Below are 25631 nucleotides of genomic sequence, written 5' to 3' on the forward strand. Positions count from 1 at the left end.
GTTCTTACTGTGAACACCCTTTTCTTGTGGGAGAAATAAGAAAGTGAAGTAACGAGACTACAGGGACCCTCCTTATTAGTATTTATAAAAATATTGTCCCAAAACCCTAACTCACTTTCACAATGGGCTAGGGTTAGCCCATTCCAATTAGAATCGGGTGACATGCTTGAACCAGCTCTAATATTAGAATCCCCATCAATTAACCAGTCTAAGTAATTAATTAAGCCCACAATTATTGAAAATTTCTTACAATCCCAACTCAACCAATTCAAAGTGACTCAAACCCCAAACCCCAAACCCATCAACACTCAAATCAAATCTCCTCTCTGTATACGATAAATCCCCAAATTAGGACTTTGACGACCTTTTTTTTTTGGTCAAAACTCTCTGATGACTTTGACTAAAGAGTAAGGAGTATTGATCGGACAAAAAAACTATAGTTTGTTTGGAATTTGAAGTCTTGGGCGCATTCAAAGGATGGAAGAAATTAGATAACACAACAACTACAATCATGGATTAAAGATTGAATCGAAATTGGATTAAACTCATTCACCGGATTCAACACATACCATTTATGTCATTTCTCTCTTGTTTGATCACCTTAGTGCCAGAGTAGGAAGTATCCGGGTTAGATCTTGTTCTAGCATTCATGATCCTCGAGTCTTCAAAGTGATGCAAACCCTAATTCCAACGAGAAAGAATTGCAAATAAAGCAATTAAATCATAAATTTCAAGATGATTTTATTTTGTCCAAAAAGACCCATATATAAAGAAATCGGATTACAAAAGGACCAAAAAAACTAAATAAAACAAGAAACGAAATAATATAAAATAGGAAACTAATATCCTGAAATTGTGTACAAAAGACAAGAAAACCTAAATAAAATAAGAAACAAAACAATAGAAAATAGAAAGCTAATATCTTGAAATTGCGTACAAAAGAAGAATGGTTGTTCTATTCGAAAAGGTTTTATGGTTCTGTAACTTCATCCTAGAGAAAAGTTATGGCCATCAAAATTTGAGATGGAAATTAAAATCTTCGACCTGATCGTGTGAACTTCTATCGACCTAGAAATTCTTCGAAAACCTCTACATCATTTAGGGTTTGTATGACAATATTTTTGTTCCAAACTATTGTTTCGGAGTCAAAAACAATTTTTTATATTTTTGTGATTTTGGAGTAACTCTGTACGAACAAACGATGTATGGTAAAAACTGAAAAATTTTGTTTTTGCCACTAGAAAAAAAAACATGTATGGATTGCATATTAAGAGAAGAATTTCTTCTATTTTGCTGGGTGGTGGTTGTGATTATGTACATTTTTTCTTCAATTTGTGTTTCTATTTTTTCGAAACTTCTTTTTTATGTTTTTCAAAATCGATGTTACAACCATTTCTTTTACCTGATTCATTTAAAAAAACTCAAACACAAAAACGGATTGAACAACACATACATGATCTGTTACATTGAACCTGAAAGCTCGTTATCAGCTAATTCCATCCAACTCGAATCAAAATTTGATCAAAACCGACAGGAGCCAATTATGATCCAGTTCCGATCTTTAAAACCCTTGACTGAAAAAATTTAACCCAACAAGAATTGAACACATGGTATTGACTTGACCATAACAATTTTGATTTTTGATAACACACAACTTTTAAAATTCCTAGCTGGGTCCCTTCAATTAGTTTCAACCTCAACTTCTCGATAAGAAAGAAAGTAAGTTCGTATAAATATCATAGTTATGGCAATGATCGATGAGAGCAAAATTTGTTCATTAATGGCGTCGTTCATTTCATTTGTATTGAAAATAGTTTTTCTCACCACTGTGATGAGCCCTGCAACAATAACAGTAGCGTCATCTTCTTCTTCTTCACTAGTTGAAGCTAAGGCTCTTCTCAACTGGGTAAACGGTAGCTACAACTATACTGGTTCCTGGAATGCAGCTGATACAAGCCCATGTACATGGTATGGGATAACTTGCAACGATGCTGGAAGAGTAGCAGAGATCGACTTATCTTATCCCTACTACGTTTATCCCAAGAAGCTTGAAGATTTCAATTTCTCCTCTTTCCAATTTCTACTCCATTTCAATCTCAGTGGGAGTGGATTGTACGGAACAATCCCACACGCCATTGGTACGCTTTCCAAACTCACCCATCTTGATCTGTCTTCCAACATTGATCTCCAAGGGGAAATCCCTCCTACCATAGGTAAGTTGAGCAACCTCATCTTTCTCTCTATCTATGGCAATAGTATTAATGGTTCAATACCTGGAGAGATAGGAAACCTCAGAAATCTCAATCACTTGGGCCTAGGCAATAACAGAGTTTCAGGTTCAATACCTGCAGAGATGGGGAATTTGAGAAATTTAAAGTGGTTGAACCTAGAAAGTAACAACCTTTCAGGTTCAATTCCTGCAGAGATGGGGAATCTGATAAATCTAAAACAGTTGATGTTAGGATATAACTCAATTTCAGGTTCAATACCCACACAGATTGGGGATTTGAGAAATTTAGAACATTTGAACATAAAAAATAACAAGGTTTCTGGTTCAATACCTACAACAATGGCGAATCTCAAGAATCTCTACGAATTGGACTTGAGTAATAACATGTTTACTGGTTCAATTCCCATGGAAATTGGCGATATGAAGCAGTTGCAGAAACTTAATCTCAGCCACAACAAGCTACATGGTTCAGTACCTGAACAGTTGGGGAAACTCGATTTTCATAATTTCTGGCGGGATATGGACTTCTCCTACAATGATCTAGAGGGTGTTGTTCCGGACAAAATAGCTTCTGAATCTCCATATCGAGCATGGAAGAATAACAAAGGTTTGTGTAGTCATTATTGGGGTACCACATGTAAAAACAGAGAGAAAGGGCTTAAATGGAAGATTTCCATTATTGTATCAATTTCTAGCATCATACTTGTTGCACTTGTGATTGTTTCTGTCTGGTTCATCCTCTCCAGGAAAGGACAGTCCATAAATTTCATCAATGATACAAGAACACCAAAAAATGGAGATTTATTTTCCATATGGAATTTTGACGGAACGATTGCATTTAGTGACATCATGGAAGCAACAGAAGAATTTGACATCAAATATTGCATTGGCCGTGGAGGCTATGGGAGTGTTTACATGGCAAAGCTACCTACAGGGAAAGTAGTAGCTGTGAAAAAAGTTTCATCGCTTAGAAGTTGAAAAGAAAAACCATGAGAAGAGCTTCACTAATGAGATACACGTATTAACAACAATTCGGCATCGGAACATTGTGAAACTCTACGGGTTTTGTTCTCATCGAAGGGACACTTTTTTAGTTTATGAATACATAAATAAGGGAAGCTTAGCCTATGTACTTGAAAATGAAGCAGAAGCCGTGGAATTGGATTGGAGGAAACGTTTAAATGTCATCAAAGGGGTCGCTCAAGCTTTGTCTTATTTGCATCATGACATTATGCCACCAATAATTCATCGGGACATATCAAGCAATAATGTATTGTTGGATGCAGATCTTGAGCCTCATGTCTCCGACTTTGGAACTGCTAAATTTCTAAATCCCGATTCTTCCAACATCACTATATGTGTAGGCACATATGGATATATCGCTCCAGGTAAGTTAAAATGTATTCATCCTTTTTCAATGCTTATAATTCTAAGATTGTGTATACTGATTGTGAACCATTCAATCTTTTTCACCTTAAAAGAAATTCAGGTTTCTTTTGCAACGTTGCAAGGGATATTTGAAGTGGAATATATTTTACTGGAAATATAAATATTTTCTTTCACTTCCCCATCCCACTTCCCTTTGGTTGCAAGGGATATTTGAAGTGGAATATATTTTACTGGAAATATAAATATTTTCTTTCACTACCCCATCCCACTTCCCTTGCAACTAAATGAAGCACAACCTCAAGTTTAAACAATTCATCTTTTAGGAATGTACTGGGTCTACATATAAATAGGGTTGGTTAAGGTCCCAACTAAAATCCAAGGTTAGGCCCATCTAAAATTCAGTTTCTCAGTCCAAGTTCCATTCATATACTAGTAAGCCCATCCGAAATTTAGTTACACAATGTTCATCACTGGTTGGCCCAAGCCCAAAGGCCATTATCTTATGAAGTGCTCATGCAACTAACTACACACTAGCTAGCTGGTCTACCTTGGTAAACTCTCATTCTAGCCCTCAGTTACTTATCCCCCTTGCTCCCTATCCCAAAAAATAAATAAATAAATCAAATTGCTACCTCGTTGATGTATAATATTGCATATTTTTCGAATTGATAATCTTTGAATTTGAATGTTCCATAAGATAATATGAAGGAATTGAGTTTTTTTGTTTGTTTTCCCCCCCTTTTTTCAGAGCTTGCTTATACAATGGTTGTGACTGAAAAATGCGATGTTTATAGCTTTGGGGTACTGGCACTAGAGACAATTATGGGAAGACATCCTGGTGAACTCATCTCTTCATTATCATCGCCGAATGCAAAAGATATAATTTTAAAGGATGTGTTAGACCCACGTCTCCCACCACCAACAGAATTGGTAGCTCAGGATCTGACTTTCTCAATGATGCTTGCAGTTGCATGCTTGAACACCAATCCAAAATCTCGTCCAACTATGCAATTCATATCTCAGGAACTACGAAGTCTAATGAAACCTCATCAGAATCCTTCAGCATAATTCATTCATTGTGGTCATCAAGGAACCTCCAAATAAAATCAGGTCAATAAACTTTCATGAATATGTATCTTATATTGCAAAGGTGTACGTTTTTTCTTGTATTATTTAAAGTATTGTTAGTTTCTTCCTTAAATTGAACCCCTTTGTTTTTAGGTATTCCTAAATTGAATCTTTATAAGCACATCGTTGCATGAATTAAATAATAATAATCCATGGAACTTTTTCTTTAGAATGGATTCATCCACATGGTGTCTTTGTTATATATACATTATCAATACTTCAAGAAATATAAGCTTTATCATCATATAGGTTTTTGCTTGGTTTGTACTAAAATGAATTCTTGGGTAAGATTTTTGCTTGGTTTGTAACATATTTCAAATCTCAACCCCTTCATGATCTAGTCCAATATTGCATTATGATGGAATGGACTCATGACACTTGAGCTTCTCTATTGGGTCAGTTTGAACTGAAAACTATGGGCCGGATCGACTTCAACGGAGCCAAGCCCTGGTTCAATTAAATCCTTGCTGAGGCATTAACCGATGAATCGTATTTTTGTTTCTTCACCAGAGAAAGAAATAAACACACACATAATGAATGATCAACCTCTTACAAGGGCTTATTGATCTTCTCTTTCCCTTTTATTGAGATTCTTCCATTATTTTGGGTTAATCGATCCAAAGAATTATCAAGCTCTTACAAGGGTTGTATCTGATGGAGTGGAGAAGGCAGAATGCGCGAATGTTGCGAGCTAATTGAGGGATTGTACTATGAATCGTTATCTCTTTCAATTCCTCCAATTTCTCACATGGAGGGCAGAAATGATCATCCTACCTCCTGCCCGAATACACTGCCAAAGGTGGGGTCCACTCCCCCTAGAGGAATTGAAGGAATTGGAAGTGCCCGCAAATTGGAGAGAATAATTATTTATTGTACTATTGCTTACATTGGGAGTGTTATGGAATCCCACTGTGGTAATTAAATGGGTTGGTGTGCTTTGTTCTGAAGCTATGAAGGAAAGAAAGATTAAAAGGGGGTTAATTAAAGGGATTTTTTGTTTTATAGAAAATGTTTTATTTTTGTTTTTTTTTTTAAATATTTGTTGACCACCGGAAAATAAATTGTAAACCACTTAGGAGAATCGGCTGATTCCTCCAACTAGAATCAGAATTGGATCGAAGTTGTGAGGAGCCAATTCTGACCCGATTCCATTCTTTAAAACCTTGACTATAACGGCTCATAATAAGCATACAACCACCACAAAGGATAAACGACAACTCAACAAAAATCTATTATAGCTTTAATTTCCTAGTAAAGGGTGTTTGAAAAACTTGTGATATTGACTTGACCAAAATTTTGATGTGTGAAACACAGGACTTTGATTCCTAATTGGGTCCCTTTCAACCTCCACTTCTTGAGATTCACATTTGTGACCTTTATTTAGTTTGGTAAAGGTTTTGTTGAGTTGGATAACCCCAAACAACACTCCAAGGTGACCCAAGATTTAATTAAGTGACCTAAATGTTTTGTTTACCGATAAAGGTTTTAAGGTGAAATTTTATTGATAGTTTACAAAGAAAGAACCAAAACTGTTGGGAGAAGCTCTATGCACTTGACAAAAATTGGATCAGTTTACATCTAATTGAGCTTTAGGCTATGTTTGGAAGTTCAGAAAAGAAAAGAAAAAATTCAAAAAATTTTGAATTTGAAGAGAGAAATAGACATATAAACCAACGATTGTATCATCATGTATTTTGTCTTAGGGTAAATTACATGTCATCCCCTGATTTTCAAACGAAACTCAAATCATCCATTGGGTTTTGAAAAAACTCATCTGTCCTCCCCTACAGTAACAGTGTTATCTTAAATCAAACCAAAAAGTAAAAAGGAAATTTTAACCTCAACTAACATAAGATAAACAATGACAATTGAGGTATCCAACGTTTGTAGAAAATGCACTTTAGATACCCAAAGCTATAACAGAACCACCGCCACCCCCTCCAACGTTGCCGGCAAACTTACCATTACCAAAAATACAACAAATGCGGTGGAGAGGGTTGAGGGTGGTTTGGAGGTGATAGTGGGTTTCAAAGTGGCGGCAATTAATAGGTGCAAGAGGGTTTCATTGTTAAAACCCTAACTCCATTCTGTTTAGCAATTTGGGGAAGGAGAGGGAATATTCCCTCCTCGATTCTTTATTTTAATTAAAAAAAAAGAAGTAAGACTTCACATTGTTTTGGGGTTTTTAGACCAAGGGTGAAAAAATAACTCTACACTAGGTAAGGGTAATTTAGGGATTTAAATTTATTTAACTGGCTAACATCATCACTTTACAGCATAAAACTAACGGTAGAGACTAATTTGTCATATTGGGATCTAAATCAAGGGGTGATTTGAGTTTTTTCAAAAATCAGGGGGGTGATCTGAGTTTCATTTGAAAACCAAGGGGTGACATGTAATTTACCCTTTGTCTTATTATGTTTTTTTTTTCTTGGCTTCCAAACACCGCCTTAGATCTTGAATTCGACTTTGTTGGGTGATCAATTCTATTTAACAAGGTTTGCTATTTGCGAAATTAAGGTCATATATATTTCCGGTAGATGAAAATCAACCCAAACTGGGAAAGTAATTGTTTTGCATTTGTAATCCTTCATCACTTGTCTAGTTGTCTACAAGGTTTTAGAAAATGGAATTGGGAATCGTATTGGATAGTGCTGATTCAAGTCTAAATCAATCAGAATTACTCAGAATTAGTTAGAACCAATTACCAAATTTTTTTTTTTTGGGTAATGAATTGCCAATTTTTAAAACTACGCACATCTAATCACTTGGGTTGGGAAGTTCTATTGTTCTATAATTCCTTTGTTTCTAAATGGTAATGGCAATAGACCTCTTTTATTTTATTTTTTGTTTTAGTTTTGAAATATATTTATTAGAGGCTAAGAAGCAAAAAAACTAGAGTTTGGAATTTGAAGACCTCGTTGACTCTTATATCAACTTTCCTTGTGGGAGGGGCAAAAGACTTTGATGACTTTGACACAAGAGTAAGGACTATTGAAACCCAAAAGCTAGCGTTTTGGAATTTAAAGACCTTTTTGACTCTTATATCAACTTTCCTTATGGGAGGGGGGCAAAAGACTTTGATGACTTTGACTCAAGAGTAAGGAGTATTGAGACCCAAAAACTAAAGTTTGGAATTTGAAGTATATTACTGAGATGGCTTAACAGCTAGGCAAATTAGAAGGATGGAAGCAAGCAAGGAAAACAACTACAATCATGGATTGGATCGATTCACCTGATTCAACTTGCAGGAAAAATACCATTTATGCTATTTTTCCCTTTATTTAAAAAAAAAATAATAAAATTGGTACAAGAATTTTTGTTTTTGGTCCTCGTTTCACTACCGTAGCTTCTAAAACTTGGGAAATGTTATCATTTTTTGGATGATTTACAGACCCTATAGTTTCAAATTAAACCAAAAATCTTCGATTTGGGAGATGTATGGAACAATTTTCAGAATTGGGAGGTTTATCATGGAAACTGAGGTAAAACTTGATTAGTCACAATAATTTGTTATTTAACTTATTTATTTTAAAATTAATAAATATAAAGTTTTTTATTTTTTAAATACTTTTAGACTGATTAATTAATAATAAGTTGTGAACCGGTTAGAAGAATCAGCTAATTCCATCCAACTCGAATCGAAATTGGATCAAACCCCGACAAGAGCCAATTATGATCTATAAGATAATAAGAACCTTGAGTACAATGGGTCAAAAGTGTACAACCAGACTTGTGGATGGTATCAAAAGAACACATGATCGATCTTGACTACTTGACCATAACAATTTTGATTTGTGAAAGTTCAGATAAGAAATCTTGTTATAATTTGTGGCAGTGGTTCTAGAGCAAGGACATTATAAGCCAAAATTAAGCAGAATCAAAATTAGTTCATCCATGGCTTCCTTCAATATTGCATTTGTTGTTCTACTATGGGCTTCTTTCACCACTGTGATGAGCCCTGCTGCAACAATAGCAGTACTAGCATCTGAATCATCATCATCACCAGAAGCCAGAGCTCTACTCAACTGGAAAAATCTTAGCAGCAACTTTCCTGATTCTTGGAAGGCAACTGATACAAGCCCATGTAGTAAGTGGGATGGGATAACTTGCAACGCTGCTGGAAGAGTAACAGAGGTAGACCTATCCGAATTCTACTTATTACAGGCTGAGCTCAACAAATTGAATTTCTCATCTTTTCAATATCTAGTTCGTCTCAATCTCAGTAGGAGTAGATTTTATGGAACCATCCCAGACACCATTGGTACGCTTTCTAAACTCACCCATCTTGATCTGTCTTCCAACATTGATCTCCAAGGGGTTATCCCTCCTACCATAAGTAAGTTGAGCAACCTCATCTTTCTCTCCCTCTTTGGCAATAGTATCAACGGCTCAATACCCACACAGATGGGGAATTTGAGAAATCTAAATGAGCTGGACCTAGGAGAGAACTCGCTTTTAGGTTCAATACCCACACAGATGGGGAATTTGAGAAATCTAAATCGGTTGATGCTAGGACATAACTTTCTTTCAGGTTCAATACCTACATGGATGGGAAATTTGAGAAATCTAACTGAGTTGGACCTAGAAGGTAACTCACTTTCAGGTTCAATACCCACACAGATGGGGAATTTGAGAAATCTAACTAGGCTGAACCTAGGAGTTAACTCGATTTCAGGTTCAATACCTACATGGATGGGAAAATTGAGAAATCTAACTGAGTTGAACCTAGGATTGAACTCGTTTTCAGGTTCAATACCTACAGCAATGGGAAATCTTAAGAATCTCAACTCATTTGATCTGAGTTACAATAAGTTTACTGGTTCAATCCCTAAAGAAATTGGAGATATGGAACATCTGGTCCGACTTGATCTCAGCAGCAACAAGCTAAATGGTTCAATACCTCCACAGTTGTGGAAACTCAATTTTATTACTTACATGGATCTCAGCTACAATGATCTAGAGGGTGTTGTTCCAGACAAAATAGATTCTAAATGTTTATATGAAGCATGTAGGAAAACCAAAGGTTTGTGTAGTCATTATTCGGGTACCACATGTACAAACAAAGAGGAAGGGCTACCTAAAATGAAGAAGATTTCCATTATTGTATCGCTTTCTATCATCATACTTGTTGCACTTGTAATTGTTGCTGTCAGGTTCAACCTCTCCAGAAAAGCAAATTCCATCATTGAAACAAAAACACCAAAAAATGGAGATTTATTTTCCATATGGAACTATGACGGAACGATTGCATTTAGTGACATCATGGAAGCAACAAAAGAATTTGACATCAAATATTGCATTGGCACTGGAGGTTGTGGGAGTGTTTACATGGCAAAGCTACCTACAGGGAAAGTAGTAGCTGTGAAAAAGTTTCATCGCCTAGAAGTTGAGGAGAGAACCTATGAGAAGAGCTTCATTAATGAGATACACGTATTAACAACAATCCGACATCGAAACTTTGTGAAACTTTATGGGTTTTGTTCCCATCGAAATGGCACTTTTTTAGTTTATGAATACATGGATAGGGGAAGCTTAGCCTATGTACTTGGAATTGAAGCAGAAGCCATGGAATTGGATTGGAGGAAACGTTTAAATGTCATCAAAGGGGTCGCTCAAGCTTTGTCTTACTTGCATCATGATTGTATGCCACCAATAATTCATCGGGACATATCAAGCAATAATGTATTGTTGGATGCAGATCTTGAGCCTCATGTCTCCGACTTTGGAACTGCTAAGTTTCTAAATCCCGATTCGTCCAACCGCACTATATGTGTAGGCACATATGGATATATCGCTCCAGGTAAGTTGAAATGTATTCGTCCTTTTTTCAATGCTCATAATTCTAAGATTGTTTATACTGATTTTGAACCATTCAATCATTTTCATTCACTTCCCTATCCCACTTCCCATGCAACTAAATGAAGCACATCCTCAAGTTTATGTGATATGTGATACTATTGCTTGTCTTCCCTTGTTTCCTTTTTCTAGTAAGCATATTAATGTTTTCATTGTTTGAGTGGAACTATTCACCTCTTAGAACATCATTGTTTTCAATTCATCTTTTGGGACTGTACTTGGTGGATTAGTGTACATATATATAGGGTTGTTTAAGGTCCCAAATAAAATCCAAGGTTGGGCCCATCTAAAATTCAGTTTCTCAGTCCAAGTTCCACTCATATACTAGTAAGCCCATCCAAAATTTTGTTACACAATGTTCATCACTGGTTGGCCCAAGCCCAAAGGTCATTATCTTATGAAGTGCTCATGCAACTACACACTAGCTGGCTGGTCTACCTTGGTAAACTCTCATTCTAGCTCTCATTTACTTATCTCCCTTTCTCTCTGCTACACAAAAAAATTAAAATTGCTACCTTGTCGATGTCAAATACTGCATATTTCTCGAATATATAATCTTTGAATTTGAATGTTCTCATAAGATTATATGAAGAAGCTGAATTTGTTAATTTTCTTTTTTCCTCTTTTCAGAGCTTGCTTATACAATGGTTGTAACTGAAAAATGCGATGTTTATAGCTTTGGGGTACTGGCACTAGAGACAGTTATGGGAAGGCATCCAGGTGAACTCATCTCTTCGTTATCATTGCCAAATGCAAAAGATATAATACTACAAGATGTGTTAGACCCACGTCTCCCACCTCCAACAGAATTGGTAGCTCAAGATCTGATTTTCTCGATGATGCTTGCAATTGCATGCTTGCGCACCAATCCAAAATCTCGTCCAACTATGCAATATATATCTCAGGAACTACAAAGTCCTATGAACCTTCGTCACACTCTTTCTGCATAATTCATTGTGGTCATTAGGGAACCTCCAAATAAAATCAGATCCATACATAATGTTTCATTAATGTGGATCTTATATTGGTAAGCATTTTCTTGTATTATTTGAAGTATTGTTAGTTTCTTTCTTACGATCATAATGGAGCTGTTCTGCTGTGTTTCACTGAATATCAGGGAGTTGGTACCAATTTCAAAGCTGAAATGGGCGCTTTCTTTTCAGGTATAAGACTGGCTTGTAATCTCAAAGCCGAGAAGCTGTGGATTGAATGTGACTCGGAGGCTACAGTCATGTCCATTCTTTCAAGAAAGTTTCCTTGGTTTCACATGCAGGATTGGTGGTCCGTGAGCACCTTGCTTGACTCCATTCAATGGTGTATTACCCATTGCTTTAGGGAATCTAACTCTGCTGCAAATTCTCTAGCAGATTTTGTAGCCAAGAGGAAAACAACTTCTGTTTGGAATGCCCCCCTAGCTTCATTTTGCATACAGTTAGTTGGGAAGCGCTTGAGCGCCCTCACTATAGATTTAATTAACTTGTAAGTCTGTCAGGCTCAATGCTTGGCTTTCTTTAAGACCCTCTATAGCCTTTCCATGTATCATTATTTTTTACTTCAATATATTCTTTGCTGATCTTTAACCAAAAAACGTTTATTTCTTAAATTCAAGAAACCTTTTTTGGGTATTCCATTATTGGGTATTGCTAAATTGAACATTTATAAGCACATTGTTTCTTGAATTAAACGAAAAAATAATCCAAGGAACTTAATCTTTTTAGAATGGATAATAGAATATTCCAACCAATATGCACATATTTTTTCTTCTTTTTATCAACAAATTAAATCATATATGTTTATCATAATAAAGTGAATCTGTAAAGCTCTGTTTGGTTGCAAGGGGAATTAAAGTGAAGGTAAGTGAAATTTTCATACTTAAAAAAAATAATTTTGTAATCATTACCCAATGTGATAATATCACTAACTTCAAATCATTCCATATTTGGTTATTAAATTTCACTTTACTTTGCATCTATTTACCTTTGGTTTAAAATGTAAAATAAATATTACATGTAAAATGTATCATTCTTTACCAAAAAAAGAATAAGAATGTATCATTACTAAATATGGTAAGAAATAGAAGTAGTTTATACAATCACATGGGGTAATGATTACAAAATTTCTTTTTAAGGTTTGAAAATTTTGCTTCCCTTCTCTTTCATTCCTCTTGCAACCAAATGGAGCCTAAGGAGTTACAATGTGATACATTGTATTACAACAAACAAGATTTATTTCCCTGATGTTTCCCCCTCTAGCTACACTCGATGGAAGTACTAGAAAGGGAAAATCAAGATTTGATATTTGCAAAATGAAAGTCATATTTCTCATAGGTGAAAATCAACCCAAAAGGGCAAAAAGAATTGCTTTGCATTTGTAGCCCCTCTTCGCTCATCTACAATGTATCAAAAAGGTAAATTTGGGAATCGAATTGGATTATTCCGATTCCAATTCGAATCATTCAGATTCGATCAGAATTGACCATAACCAATTGAAAATAGAGTAGAATCATCAATAAACAGTAGGATCAGTCATAGCCGATTTCAATTCAAATCGACCAATTCACCGATTCAATTCCCGATTTAAAAAACCTTGCACATCTAATCACTTGGGTTGGGAGGTTCTATAATATCTTTGCTTCGGAATGGTAATGGGTATTAGACCTCTTTTACATATTTTTCTTTTTCTTTTTCTTTTTGGTTTTGGGAACTGTTTATTAAAGGTTAAGAAGCAAAAAATGAGGACAATCCCTCCTTCAATACCAAGTTTTTTTTTTAAAAAAATAAAAAAAAATTCTTATCTAACTTCTAACATATATTAAAATAAGGATTGAGTTTCCGTTCAGCCATGGTGAATGGACCCATTCACCGAGGCAGGTTCAAATGCGTGTAGAGGGTATCGGAAGGTATTTTGGAAAAATACTAAGCCTAAGAGGGGTTTGCCAACTCTAGAATTCTGGGAATCTATTGCCTTGGTGGAGGGATACTTGGTCCCAAAAAAAATTTTGTGGGAAGACCTTGTTGACTCTTAAATCAACTTTACTTCTAAGAGGGGCAAGAGACTTTGATGATTTTGACAGAAGAGTAAGGAGTATTGATAGACCAAAAAATAGAGTTTGTTTGGAATTTGAAGTCTATGATTGAGATAATTGGTGAATTAAAAGGATGGAAGAAAGCACAGAAAGAAAAAAACAACTACCATCATGGATTAAAGATTGAATCGAAATTGGATTGGATTCATTCATCCGATTCAACAATACCATTTATGCGATTTCTCCCTTGTTTGACCACCTTAGTAACACAGTAGGAAGTATGTGGTTAGATCTTGTTCTAGCACCCACGACCCATGAGTTTTCAAAGTAACGAAAATCCTAATTCCAACGAAGAAGAAGTGCAAACAAAACAATTAAATTACAAATTTCAAGATGATTTTATTTCGTCTAAAGAGATCCTTATGTAAATAGGTTAGATTACAAAGGAAAAGAAAATCTAAATAAAACAGAAAATGAAACGATATAAAATAGGAAACTAATATCCTGAAATTACGTACAAAAGATGTAGAGCATTATTATGGTTCTGTATCTCCATCTTAGAGAAAAGTTATGACCATCAAAAGTTGAGCTAGGAATTAATATCTTCGACCCGATGAAGGGGAACTTCTACCGATCTAGGAATTCTTCGAAAACCTCTACATCAAAGAGTCAGAAATAGTTTTTCGTATTTCTGTGATTTTCACATAAGCCAATTATGATGCAGTTCTGATCTTTTAAAACCTTGACTTACTGATGGCTCAAAAGCGTACAACTAGGGCTGCAATCGGGTCGGGTTTTTTAAAACTCTAGCCCAACCCTGAGTCCCCTTAACTGGGCCCAGGCTCGCCCTGACCCTGACTCAGGGCCTAAATATCTTGACCCTAACCCTGACCCTAATGGGCCAAGCCCAGCCCAAGCCCGCCCTACAATAATTAAATTAAAATAACAAGACTATGGACAATGTGAGAGAGGATGTTTGAACCCAAGACCTTTTGGTAGGTCATGGTTTTTACACGATACAAACTGCCAAAGGCGCTAAACACTTGTTTATAATGATAGTTTCTATTTTTTAATAGATAAAGAAATTTCTTTAGGGCCAAAATCAGGGTCTGGCTAATACAAGGTCTCAACCCTGACCAGACCCGACCCTGGCTCAGGGCTAGGAATTTCTGGCCCTAACCTGCCCTCAGGACCAGAAATCTTAACCCAGCCCCTATTCGGGCTCAGGGCAGGTTTGGGCCGACAGGGCCAAACTTGCAGCCCTACGTACAATCACAATTGAAAAATCAATATTGACCCAACAAGAATTGAACAGATGGTATTGACTTGACCATAACGATTTTGATTTGTGATAATGCAAGACTTTTTAATTCCTAGGTGGGTCCCTTTCAACCTCAACTTTTTGATAAGAAAGTAAGTTCTTATAAATATCATAGTTGTAGCAGTGACGAGAGCGTGGAAATTAATAAGCCAAAGAAAGACGCAATTAATCAAAATTGTATTAATGGCGTCGTTCAAAGCATTTGTATTGAAAATAATTGTTCCATTAATCTCAATCAGTTGCACCTAGGCCAAAACAGCCTTTCAGGTTCGATACCTGTGCACAGATGGGGAATTTGAGAAATCTAAAACGGTTGATGCTAGGAGATAATTCACTTTCAGGTTTAATACCGGCACAAATGAGGAATCTGAGAAATCCAATTGAGTTGGACCTAACAAATAACAAGCTTTCAGGTTCAATACCTGCTGCACAGGTGGAGAACTTGAGAAATCTAAAAATTTTGGGCTTTGGAAGAAACATCCTTTTTGGTTCAATACCTACAGCATTGGGGGATCTTAAGAATCTCTACGAATTGGACTTTGAGTAATAATATGTTTACTGGTTCAATACCTATGGCTTTGTTTGGTTGCAAGGGAAATTAAAGGCAAGAGAAGGGAAAATTTTCAAACCTAAAAAAAAAACTTTTGTAATCATTATTTCATGTGATTGTAAAAAATACTTAAATTTCTTACCATATCTAGTAAAGATACATTTTACATGTAATATTTATATTACATTTTAAACCAAAGAAAAATGGATGCAAAGTAAAGTGAAATTTAATAATCAAATATGGAATGATTTGGAATTAGATATATTGTCACATGGTGTCATATGGGGTAATGATTAAAAACGTTCTTTTTTAAAGTATGAAAATGTCACTTCCCTTCCCTTTAATTTTCCTTGCAACCAAACGAAACCTATGGAAATTGGAGATATGGAGCAGTTGGAGAAACTTAATCTCAACCACAACAAGCTACATGGTTCAATACCTGAACAATTGGAGAAACTCAATTTTCATAATTTCTGGCAGGATATGGACTTCTCCTACAATGATCTAGAAGGTGTTGTTCCGGACAAAATAGCTTATGAATCTCTACATGGAGTACTGTGGATGAATAACAAAGGTTTTGTGTAGTCATTGTTGGGGCATCAAATGTACAAACAGAGAGGAAGGGCTTACAGTGAAGATTTGCATTATTGTATCGCTTTCTATCACCATTCTTGGTGCACTTGTTACTGTTGCTGTCTGGTTCATCCTCTCCAGGCAAGCAAAGTCCATAAACTCCATCACTGATACAAGAACACCAAAAAATGGAGATTTATTTTCCATATGGAATTTTGACGGGACGATTGCATATAGCGACATTGTGGAAGCAACAGAAGAATTTGACATCAAATATTGCATTGGCACTGGAAGTTGTGGGAGTGTTTACGTCAAAATGTTACCTACAGGGAAAGTAGTAGCTGTGAAAAAGTTTCATCGTCGGGAAATTGAAGAAAAAATCTATGAGAAGAGTTTCAGAAATGAGATACACGTATTAACAACAATCCGGAATCGGAACATTGTGAAACTTTATGGGTTTTGTTCCCATCAAATGAGCATTTTTTCAGTTTATGAATACATAGATGGCGGAAGCTTAGCCTATGTATTTGAAAATGAAACTGAAGCTGTGGAATTGGACTGGAGTAAACGTTTAAATGTCATCAAAGGGGTCGCTCAAGCTTTGTCTTACTTGCATCATGATTGTGTGCCACCAATAATTCAGCGGGACATATCGAGCAACAATATATTATTGGATGAAGATTTCGAACCTCATGTCTCTGACTTTGGAGCTGCTAAATTTCTAAATCCCAATTCGTCCAACCGCACTACATGTGTAGGCACATATGGATATATCACTCCAGGTAAGTTAAAATGTATTCCTCCTTTTTCAATGCTTATAATTCTAAGATTGTTTATACTGATTTTGAACCATTCAATCATTTTTATAGCAAAAGAAATTCAGGTTTCTTTTGGTTGCAAGAGATACTTGTTTCTTCACCAGAGAAAGAAATAAACACACACACATAATGATCAAGCTCTTACAAGGCTAATTGATCTTCTCTTTCCCTTCTATTGAGATTCTTCCACTATTTTGGGCTAATTGATCCAAAGAATTATCAAGTTCTTACAAGGACCCGTATCTGATGGAGTGGAGAAGGCAGAATGCGAATGTTGCAAGCTAACTGAGGGATTGTACTATGAATCATTATCCCCTCCAATTCGCTGTCTTCTTCAATTCCTCCAATTCCTCACATGGGGCAGAAATGACCATCCTACCCCTTGCCCGTAAGCACTGTGCAAGATGGGATCCACTCCCCCTATTAAAGGAATTGAAAGAATTGGAGGTGCCCGCAAATTGGAGAAGACCGGATGCATGAGAACGCAATATATTATAATCCATTCTAAAGAAAAACGTTCCGTGGATTATTGTAGATTTAATTTCCTGGTAAAGGGTGTAAGAAAAACATGTGATCTTGACTTGACCAAAATTTATGTGTGAAACACAATACTTTGATTCCTAATTGGGTCCCTTTCAGCCTCCACTTCTTAAGATTCACATTTGTGGCCTTCATGTAGTTTGGAAAAGGCTTTTGTTGAGTTGTATAAGCCCAAACAACACTCCAAGGCGACCCTAAAATTCTTTTTACCGATAAAGGTTTTAAAGTGAAAATGAAACTGAAGCTGTGGAATTGGATTGGAGTAAACGCTTAAATGTCATCAAAGGGGTCGTTCAAGCTTTGTCTTATTTGCATCATGATTGTATGCCACTAATAATTCATTGAGACATAAAACTGTTGGGAAAAGCTCTTTTCCCTTACAAAAACCCAACTAAGAAAAGAGAAGAAAAAATAAAAAAAAAATTTGAATTTGAAGAGAGAAATAGATATATAAACCAATGATTGTACCATCATGTATTTTGTCTTATTATTATTTTGTTCTTAGCTTCCAAACATAGACTTTGATCTTGAATTCAACTTTGGGTGATCAATTCTATTTAGGGTTTTTGATAAATGCCACCCTAAAAATGCCCATTTGTCCAAATGTTTTCCTACAACTTTTTTAATTGCAAATGCCCCTTTACTTTCAAAACATTGTAGCATTTTGGTCCAATCCAGAATAGAATGTTAGAGGTTAGTTTTAGGGAATCTACTGATTAAAATGCCCTTCTGATTAAAACCCACTAAAATTAAAAAATAAGATGACCAAATTGTCCTCATCTTCCCCAATGGTTTAGGGTTTGAAACTGAAAATCAAACCCTAAATCATTTGGAGAAGATGAACCCTAAAATCAAGATTTTATCCAAAGAATCCAAAATAGATGAACATGAAAGAAAAAGAGAACATAAATGACTGAAATTATGAAGCAAATTTCATTTTCATTTTCAAACCCTAAATGATTTGGGGAAGGTGAGAGCAACTTAGTCATCTTATTTTTTTAATTTTAGTGGGTTTTAATCAGAAGGGCATTTTAGTCATTAGATTTCCTAAAACTAACCTCTAATGTTCCATTCTAACGGATTAGACCAAAATGTTACAATGTTTTGAAAGTAAGGAGGCATTTGCAATTAGAAAAATTGTAAGGAGGCATTTGTCAAAAACCCTTCTATTTAACAAGGATTGCTATTTGCGAAATTAAGGTCATATATATATTTTCTGTAGGTGAAAATCAATCTAGAATGGGAAAGTAATTGTAATCCTTCATCGCTCGTCTACAAGGTTTAAGAAAATGGAATTGGGAATCGTATTGAACAGTGCTGATTCAAGTCCAAATCAATCAGAATCAGTCAGAATTAGTTAGAACCAGTTGCCAATTTTTAAAACTACGCACATCTAATCACTTGGGTTGGGAAGTTCTAATGTTCTATAATACCTTTGTTTCTGAATGGTATTGGCAATAGACCTCTTTTATTCTATTTTTTATTTTGATTTTAAAATATATTTATTAGAGGCTAAGAAGCAAAAAACCTAGAGTTTGAATTCCTTGTTGATTCTTACATCAACTTTCCTTATGGGAGGGGCAAAAGACTTTGATGACTTTGACTCAAGAGTAAGGAGAATTGAGTAGAGATGTAAATGAATAGTCGAAATCCGTTTTCATATCTGTCTCCGTATCTATTTAGCACTATTCAAATCCGTCCGAAAACTAAACAGATACGAATACAGATAGGCTATAGCTATCTGAAAAGCTATACTTTCATGTAAACTGATTAAATATCTGATCTGTATCCGTGTTCGTATCCGTTTAACACTATCCGAATCCGTCCGAAAGCTAATCGAATACGGCTTAGATGCAGATATAGCACTATCCGAACTGAATCCGATCCGTTTACATCCCTAGAATTGAGACCCAAAAACTAGAGTTTGGAATTTGAAGACCTTGTTAACCCTTGTATCAACTTTCCTTATGGGAGGGGGCAAAAGACTTTGATGACTTTGACTCAAGAGTAAGGAGAATTGAGACCCAAAAATTACGGTTTAGAATTTGAAGTTTATTACTGAGATGGCTTAACAGCTAGGCGAATAACAAGGATGGAAGCAAGCAAGAAAAACAACTACAATCATGGATTGGATTGATTCACCTGATTCAACCTGCATGAAAAATACCATTTAGGCTATTTTTCCCTCTTTTTAAAATTTTTTTTTTTTTGGTACAAGATTGTTTTTTTTTGTCCTTGTTTCACCACCGTAGCTTTTAAAACTTGGGAAATGTTTTCATTTTTTGGATGATTTACACACCCTATAGTTTCGAATTAATCCAAAAAATCTTCGATTTGGGAGATGTATGGAACCATTTTTAGATTTGGGAGGTTTATCATGGAAACTGAGGTAAAACTTGATTAGTCACAATAATATGTTAGTTAACTTATTTATTTTAAAATTAATAAATATAAGGTTTTTATTTTTTAAATACTTTTTGATTGATTAATTAATAATAAGTTGTGAACCGGTTAGAAGAATCAGCTAATTCCATCCAACTCGAATCGAAATTGGACCAAAATCCGACAGCAGCCAATTCTGATCTATAAGATCCTCTGACTACAATGGCTCAAAAGAGTACAACCAGACTTGTGGATGGTATCAAAAGAACACATGATCTTTGACTTGACTATAACAATAATTTTAATTGATTTGTGAAAGTTCAGATAATTAGAAATCTTGATATATATAACTTGTGGCAGTGGTTCCAGAGCAAGGAAATTATAAGCTAAAATTAAGCAGAATCAAAATTAGTTCATCCATGGCGTCCTTTGTATTGGAAATAGTTGTTCTACTATGGGCTGCTGCAACAATAGCAGTACTAGCATCTGAATCATCATCATCACCAGAAGCCAAGGCTCTACTCAACTGGAAAAATGCTGGCAGCAACTTTCCTGATTCTTGGAAGGCAACTGATACAAGCCCATGTAGTAAGTGGGATGGGATAACTTGCAACGCTGCTGGAAGAGTAACAGAGGTAGACCTATCCGAATTCTACTTATTACAGGCTGAGCTCAACAAATTGAATTTCTCCTCTTTTCAATGTCTAGTTCGTCTCAATCTCAGTAGGAGTAGATTTTATGGAACCATCCCAGACACCATTGGTACGCTTTCTAAACTCACCCATCTTGATCTGTCTTTCAACACTATTCTCCAAGGGGAAATCCCTCCTACCATAGGTAAGTTGAGCAACCTCATCTTTCTCTCCCTCTCTGGCAATATTATCAATGGTTCAATACCTGGAGAGATACGAAACCTCAGAAATCTCAATCATTTGGACCTAAGCGATAACGGAGTTTCAGGTTCAATACCTGCACAGATGGGGAATCTGAGAAATCTAACACAGTTGAACCTACGATATAACTCACTTTCAGGTTCAATACCTGCACAAATGGGGAATTTGAGAAATTTAAATTGGTTGAACCTAGAAAGTAACACTGTTTCAGGTTCAATACCTACAGCAATGGGAAATCTTAAGAATCTCAACTCATTTGATCTGAGTTACAATAAGTTTACTGGTTCAATCCCTAAAGAAATTGGAGATATGGAACATCTGGTGCGACTTGATCTCAGCAGCAACAAACTAAATGGTTCAATACCTCCACAGTTGTGGAAACTCAATTTTATTACTTACATGGATCTCAGCTACAATGATCTAGAGGGTGTTGTTCCGGACAAAATAGCTTATAAATATTCATATGAAGCATTTAGGAATAACAAAGGTTTGTGTAGTCATTATTGGGGTACCACATGTACAAACAGTGAGGGAGGGCTACCAATTGTACCAAAAAAAGAGGAAGGGCTACCTAAAATGAAGATGATTTCCATTATTGTATCGCTTTCTATCATCATACTTATTGCACTTGTAATTGTTGCTGTCAGGTTCATCCTCTCCAGGCAAGCAAAGTGCAAAAACTTAATCACTAATACAAGAACACCAAAAAATGGAGATTTATTTTCCATATGGAACTATGACGGAATGATTGCATTTAGTGACATAATGGAAGCAACAGAAGAATTCGACATCAAATATTGCATTGGCACTGGAGGTTGTGGGAGTGTTTACATGGCAAAGCTACCTACAGGGAAAGTAGTAGCTGTCAAAAAGTTTCATCGTCTAGAAATTGAGGAGAAAACCTATGAGAAGAGTTTCATTAATGAGATACACATATTAACAACAATCCGACATCGGAACATTGTGAAACTTTATGGGTTTTGTTCCCATCGAAGGGGCACTTTTTTAGTTTATGAATATATGGATAAGGGAAGCTTAGCCTATGTACTTGGAATTGAAGCAGAAGCCATGGAATTGGATTGGAGGAAACGTTTAAATATCATCAAAGGGGTCGCACAAGCTTTGTCTTATTTGCATCATGACATTATGCCACCAATAATTCATCGGGACATATCAAGCAATAATGTATTGTTGGATGTAGATCTTGAGCCTCATGTCTCCGACTTTGGAACTGCTAAGTTTCTAAATCCCGATTCGTCCAACCGCACTATATGTGTAGGCACATATGGATATATTGCTCCAGGTAAGTTGAAATGTATTCGTCCTTTTTCAATGTTTATAATTCTAAGATTGTTTATACTGATTTTGATCAATCATTTTTACCCTGAAAAAAATTCAGGTTTCTTTTCATTGCAAGGGAAATGCAAATATTTTCTTTAAAAGTGAAATATATTGTACAGAAAATATAAATATTTTCCTTCACTTCCCTTGCAACTAAATGAAGCATGATCTCAAGAATTCTCCATGCAAAAGACTTGAGATCCATTCCTATTACTGTTTTCATTTTCTGACTGGAACTATTCCCTTTTGCAACATCATTGTTTAGTGTAAAGTCTAAACAGAATTAGTGTTGGTTAAGGTCCCCATTAAAATCCAAGTTTTTTTTTTTACCAAACAAAATTATTAAAATTCAAGGTTGGGCCCATCTAAATTCAGTTTCTCAGTCCAAGTTCCACTCATATACTAGTAAGCCCATCCAAAATTTAGTTACACAATGTTCATCACTGCTTGGCCCAAGCCCAAAGGCCATTATCTTATGAAGTGCTCATGCAACGACACACTAGCTAGCTGGTCTACCTTGGTAAACTCTCATTCTAGCCCTCATTTACTTATCTCCCTTGCTCTCTGCTACCCAAAAAATTAAAATTGCTACCTCGTTGATGTCAAATATTGCATATTTACTCGAATTGATGATAATCTTTGAATTTGAATGTTCCATAAGATTATATGTAGAAGCTGAATTTGTTCATTTTCTTTTCCGTTCTTTTCAGAGCTTGCTTATACAATGGTCGTAACTGAAAAATGTGATGTTTTTAGCTTTGGGGTACTGGCACTAGAGACAGTTATGGGAAGGCATCCTGGTGAACTCATCTCTTCATTATCATTGCCAAATGCAAGAGATATAATATTGAAGGATGTGTTAGACCCACGTCTCCCACCACCATCAGAATCGGTAGCTCAAGATCTGACTTTATCAATGGTGCTTGTATTTGCATGCTTGAGCTCCAATCCAAAATCTCGTCCAACTATGCAATACATATCTCAGGAACTACGAAGTCCAATGAACCTTCGTCACAATCCTTCTTCATAATTCATTGTGGTCATTAGGGAACTTCGAAATAAAATCAGATCCATACATAAAGGTTGATGAATCTGGATCTTAAATTGGTAAGACGTTTTCATGTATTATTTAAAGTATTGTTAGTTTCTTTTTTAAATTCATGAAACTTTTTTTGAGTATTCCTGAATTGGACCTTTATATGTGCATTGTTGCCTGAATTAAAAGAAAAAATAATCCATGGAACTTGATCTTTTTAGAATGGATTATAGAATATTCCAACCAATATGCCATCATAAAGTCGTGCTGTACAAATAGTCATTTCATCCCTTCTCGAAAAAAGAAGGTTTATACTACTAAACCAAATGATAACAGTTGGTTTCAAAGTAGAATTAGGAATAAATTTGTCGATACAGACTATCCATGATGATATCGTATCAATATCATATCGGTTTTGCAGGTGATCGATACCCCGATCCGATACCGTGCACTAAAACCATGCCTATATCATTGAAATTCCAAAATGCAGTAACTGTGATCCAAGAATCTGATCTTAGATATAGAATAGAGTGGTCACATCGGTTTAATCTTAGTTAGTGGTTCCTTAGGATCCTTATCTCAAAATCATCAAAACCAATCCTTGTCATGTCGATGTTGGCTCCTTCATCAGGTAAATAATATTTTTATTCCTAATCAAGTTACTATTAGCCTAACATCATTTAAATTAACTGCCTCATATGCAACAAAAGATGATGATTAACATATAGACTAGCTTGATTTTACTTTTCTCAACTCTATAGCTAAGGTAGCTAGGTTTACTTTAAGAGTAATCAAGAGCTATTTACTCTCATTGTTGTAGGGATTAGAGATGATAATGAAGTTGTTGTGTTCTAAAGCATTTAGAACCCTACAATTGTGCCTTTTAGTTGACATTCCTACTTGTAATTGTATGTATGACATTTTGGAAGATGACATATTTTGCCAGCTTCGCACTTGGCCATAAAATAATAAAAATACTCTTACTCATCTTAATTCTCTCCCTCTCATGCTCTCTAAGTTTCGGTTAAAAACCCTTTCTCCGACTCTATTTAATAATATATTATTATATTACCAACTCCAAATTATTTCATATTTGCTGATAAAAATTCATTTAAAAAGCATCATTACTAGTTATGATAACATTACAAAATTTTCAAATTTTTAAGTTTAAAATTTTTCACGTCCCTTCCCTTTAATTCCCTTACAATCAAATGGAGACTCCAACAATGTTGAGGTGCCATGTAGGGATGTTGATGATGAAACTGCACTGGTTGAGCCGTTTGAAACTAATTGGACAGATACTGAAACCAATTGAACACCTTATTGGTCTGGTTTCAGTCTGACCTAGTATACATATTAAACCAAAAATTGATCGGAATTGGATCAAACTAACCGTTTGACACATCCATGCATGGGCAAAATCCGGTTTCCACATTTGGCAAATCCACTGGGATTGAACCCAAGTGCATGTGTGTTTCCAATCCTTCACTCGGAATGTGAAGAATATAGTCTTCTCCTTTTTTTTTATTTTTTTTTATTTTTTGTGATTGAAAAAAAAAGGAAAGAAGAAGGCTGCTTGGTTGCACCCCCTACATCCAGACACATGGATGGTGAAATGACCACCTGCCCCCATATTGGATGCTTGGGTGTGCATTCCCATTGATCCCTGCGCTGATGCAGAGGCGACACGACCAAGCAGCGCTCTCTCTCAAAAAATATAATCCTGTTGGAAACTAATAGAAAACCAGATGCATGGTTGGGCTTGGATTTGTGGGCTGATTTTTCACATTAAAGAACCAGGTAGCCAGCCATATCTGCTTGGATGACCCCATCCTTTCAATCCAAATTGTAGCCCTAGCCCTAGTAGTAAGTGTAATTGCAAAGCCTCAAATGGCCTTAGAGCAAGGTTACTTGAATTCGCCTTGGCACATATTTGAAGTTCTAAAGGATATTTGTAACTTAAAATAGTACTTTGGTGTGTTATATTGTGTTCTCATTGAGATATGAACAATGAAGCCCACAATTTAGTTAATTGGGATCAGTTAAATAATATGCCTACAACTAGGTGTGTCAACCGCTCAGTCTTGGTCGGGCTTAATGTTCCCACCAATTTAAAGCCCTGCACCATTATCCCATTGTCTAGGTAATCGGGCCTCATAAATTAGGCATGGACACGTTTACAATTTGATGGGTCAGTTACCAACCCATAATTAGGGTCATGTTAATCAGACTAATGGGGCTATAATCAATCTTTAAACAGTCTAATTGGGCTAATTATGTTATAAAAGGACTGTAAATAGGTCATAAACGAGTTGATCAAGCTATAAATGGTCGTTTTCAGTTGGATGCCCATCGAGGTACAACCAAGCACTGGACCATTTACTAACCTATTGGTCCGGTTTTGGGCTTCAATCGATCAATTCACGTCGGGCCTATAAGTGCAGACGAAACTTATTCTACTACAGTGAAGGTTGTAATGTGTGCTGGGCTCTCCACTGCGACTATTATAAACGGAGGACAATATGGGCTGGGCTTGGGCATTATCT

General features: G+C 35.8%; 3 protein-coding genes and 1 pseudogene across 3 annotated transcripts; all 4 read left to right on the forward strand.

Annotated features, from left to right (window-relative positions):
• Positions 1 to 1780: 1780 nt before the first annotated feature.
• On the forward strand, positions 1781 to 4699 carry LOC122654901 (annotated as a pseudogene).
• Positions 4700 to 8644: 3945 nt separating this feature from the next.
• Positions 8645 to 11560, forward strand: LOC122654902 (MDIS1-interacting receptor like kinase 2-like). The gene is made up of 2 exons (XM_043849163.1): positions 8645 to 10550; positions 11237 to 11560. The coding sequence occupies exons 1-2, from the start codon at positions 8645 to 8647 to the stop codon at positions 11554 to 11556; spliced, it is 2226 nt and encodes a 741-aa protein (XP_043705098.1). The 3' UTR covers positions 11557 to 11560.
• A 4326-nt stretch (positions 11561 to 15886) lies between these two features.
• On the forward strand, positions 15887 to 17009 carry LOC122654903 (MDIS1-interacting receptor like kinase 2-like). Its single transcript, XM_043849165.1, has 3 exons — positions 15887 to 16083; positions 16217 to 16857; positions 16945 to 17009. The coding sequence occupies exons 1-3, from the start codon at positions 15887 to 15889 to the stop codon at positions 17007 to 17009; spliced, it is 903 nt and encodes a 300-aa protein (XP_043705100.1).
• Positions 17010 to 20234: 3225 nt separating this feature from the next.
• On the forward strand, positions 20235 to 23079 carry LOC122654904 (probable leucine-rich repeat receptor-like protein kinase At1g35710). The gene is made up of 2 exons (XM_043849166.1): positions 20235 to 22011; positions 22760 to 23079. The coding sequence occupies exons 1-2, from the start codon at positions 20235 to 20237 to the stop codon at positions 23077 to 23079; spliced, it is 2097 nt and encodes a 698-aa protein (XP_043705101.1).
• The last annotated feature ends 2552 nt before the right edge of the window (positions 23080 to 25631 follow it).

Source organism: Telopea speciosissima, chromosome 3 (assembly GCF_018873765.1).
Source record: "Telopea speciosissima isolate NSW1024214 ecotype Mountain lineage chromosome 3, Tspe_v1, whole genome shotgun sequence".
NCBI classification, from domain to species: Eukaryota; Viridiplantae; Streptophyta; class Magnoliopsida; order Proteales; family Proteaceae; genus Telopea; species Telopea speciosissima.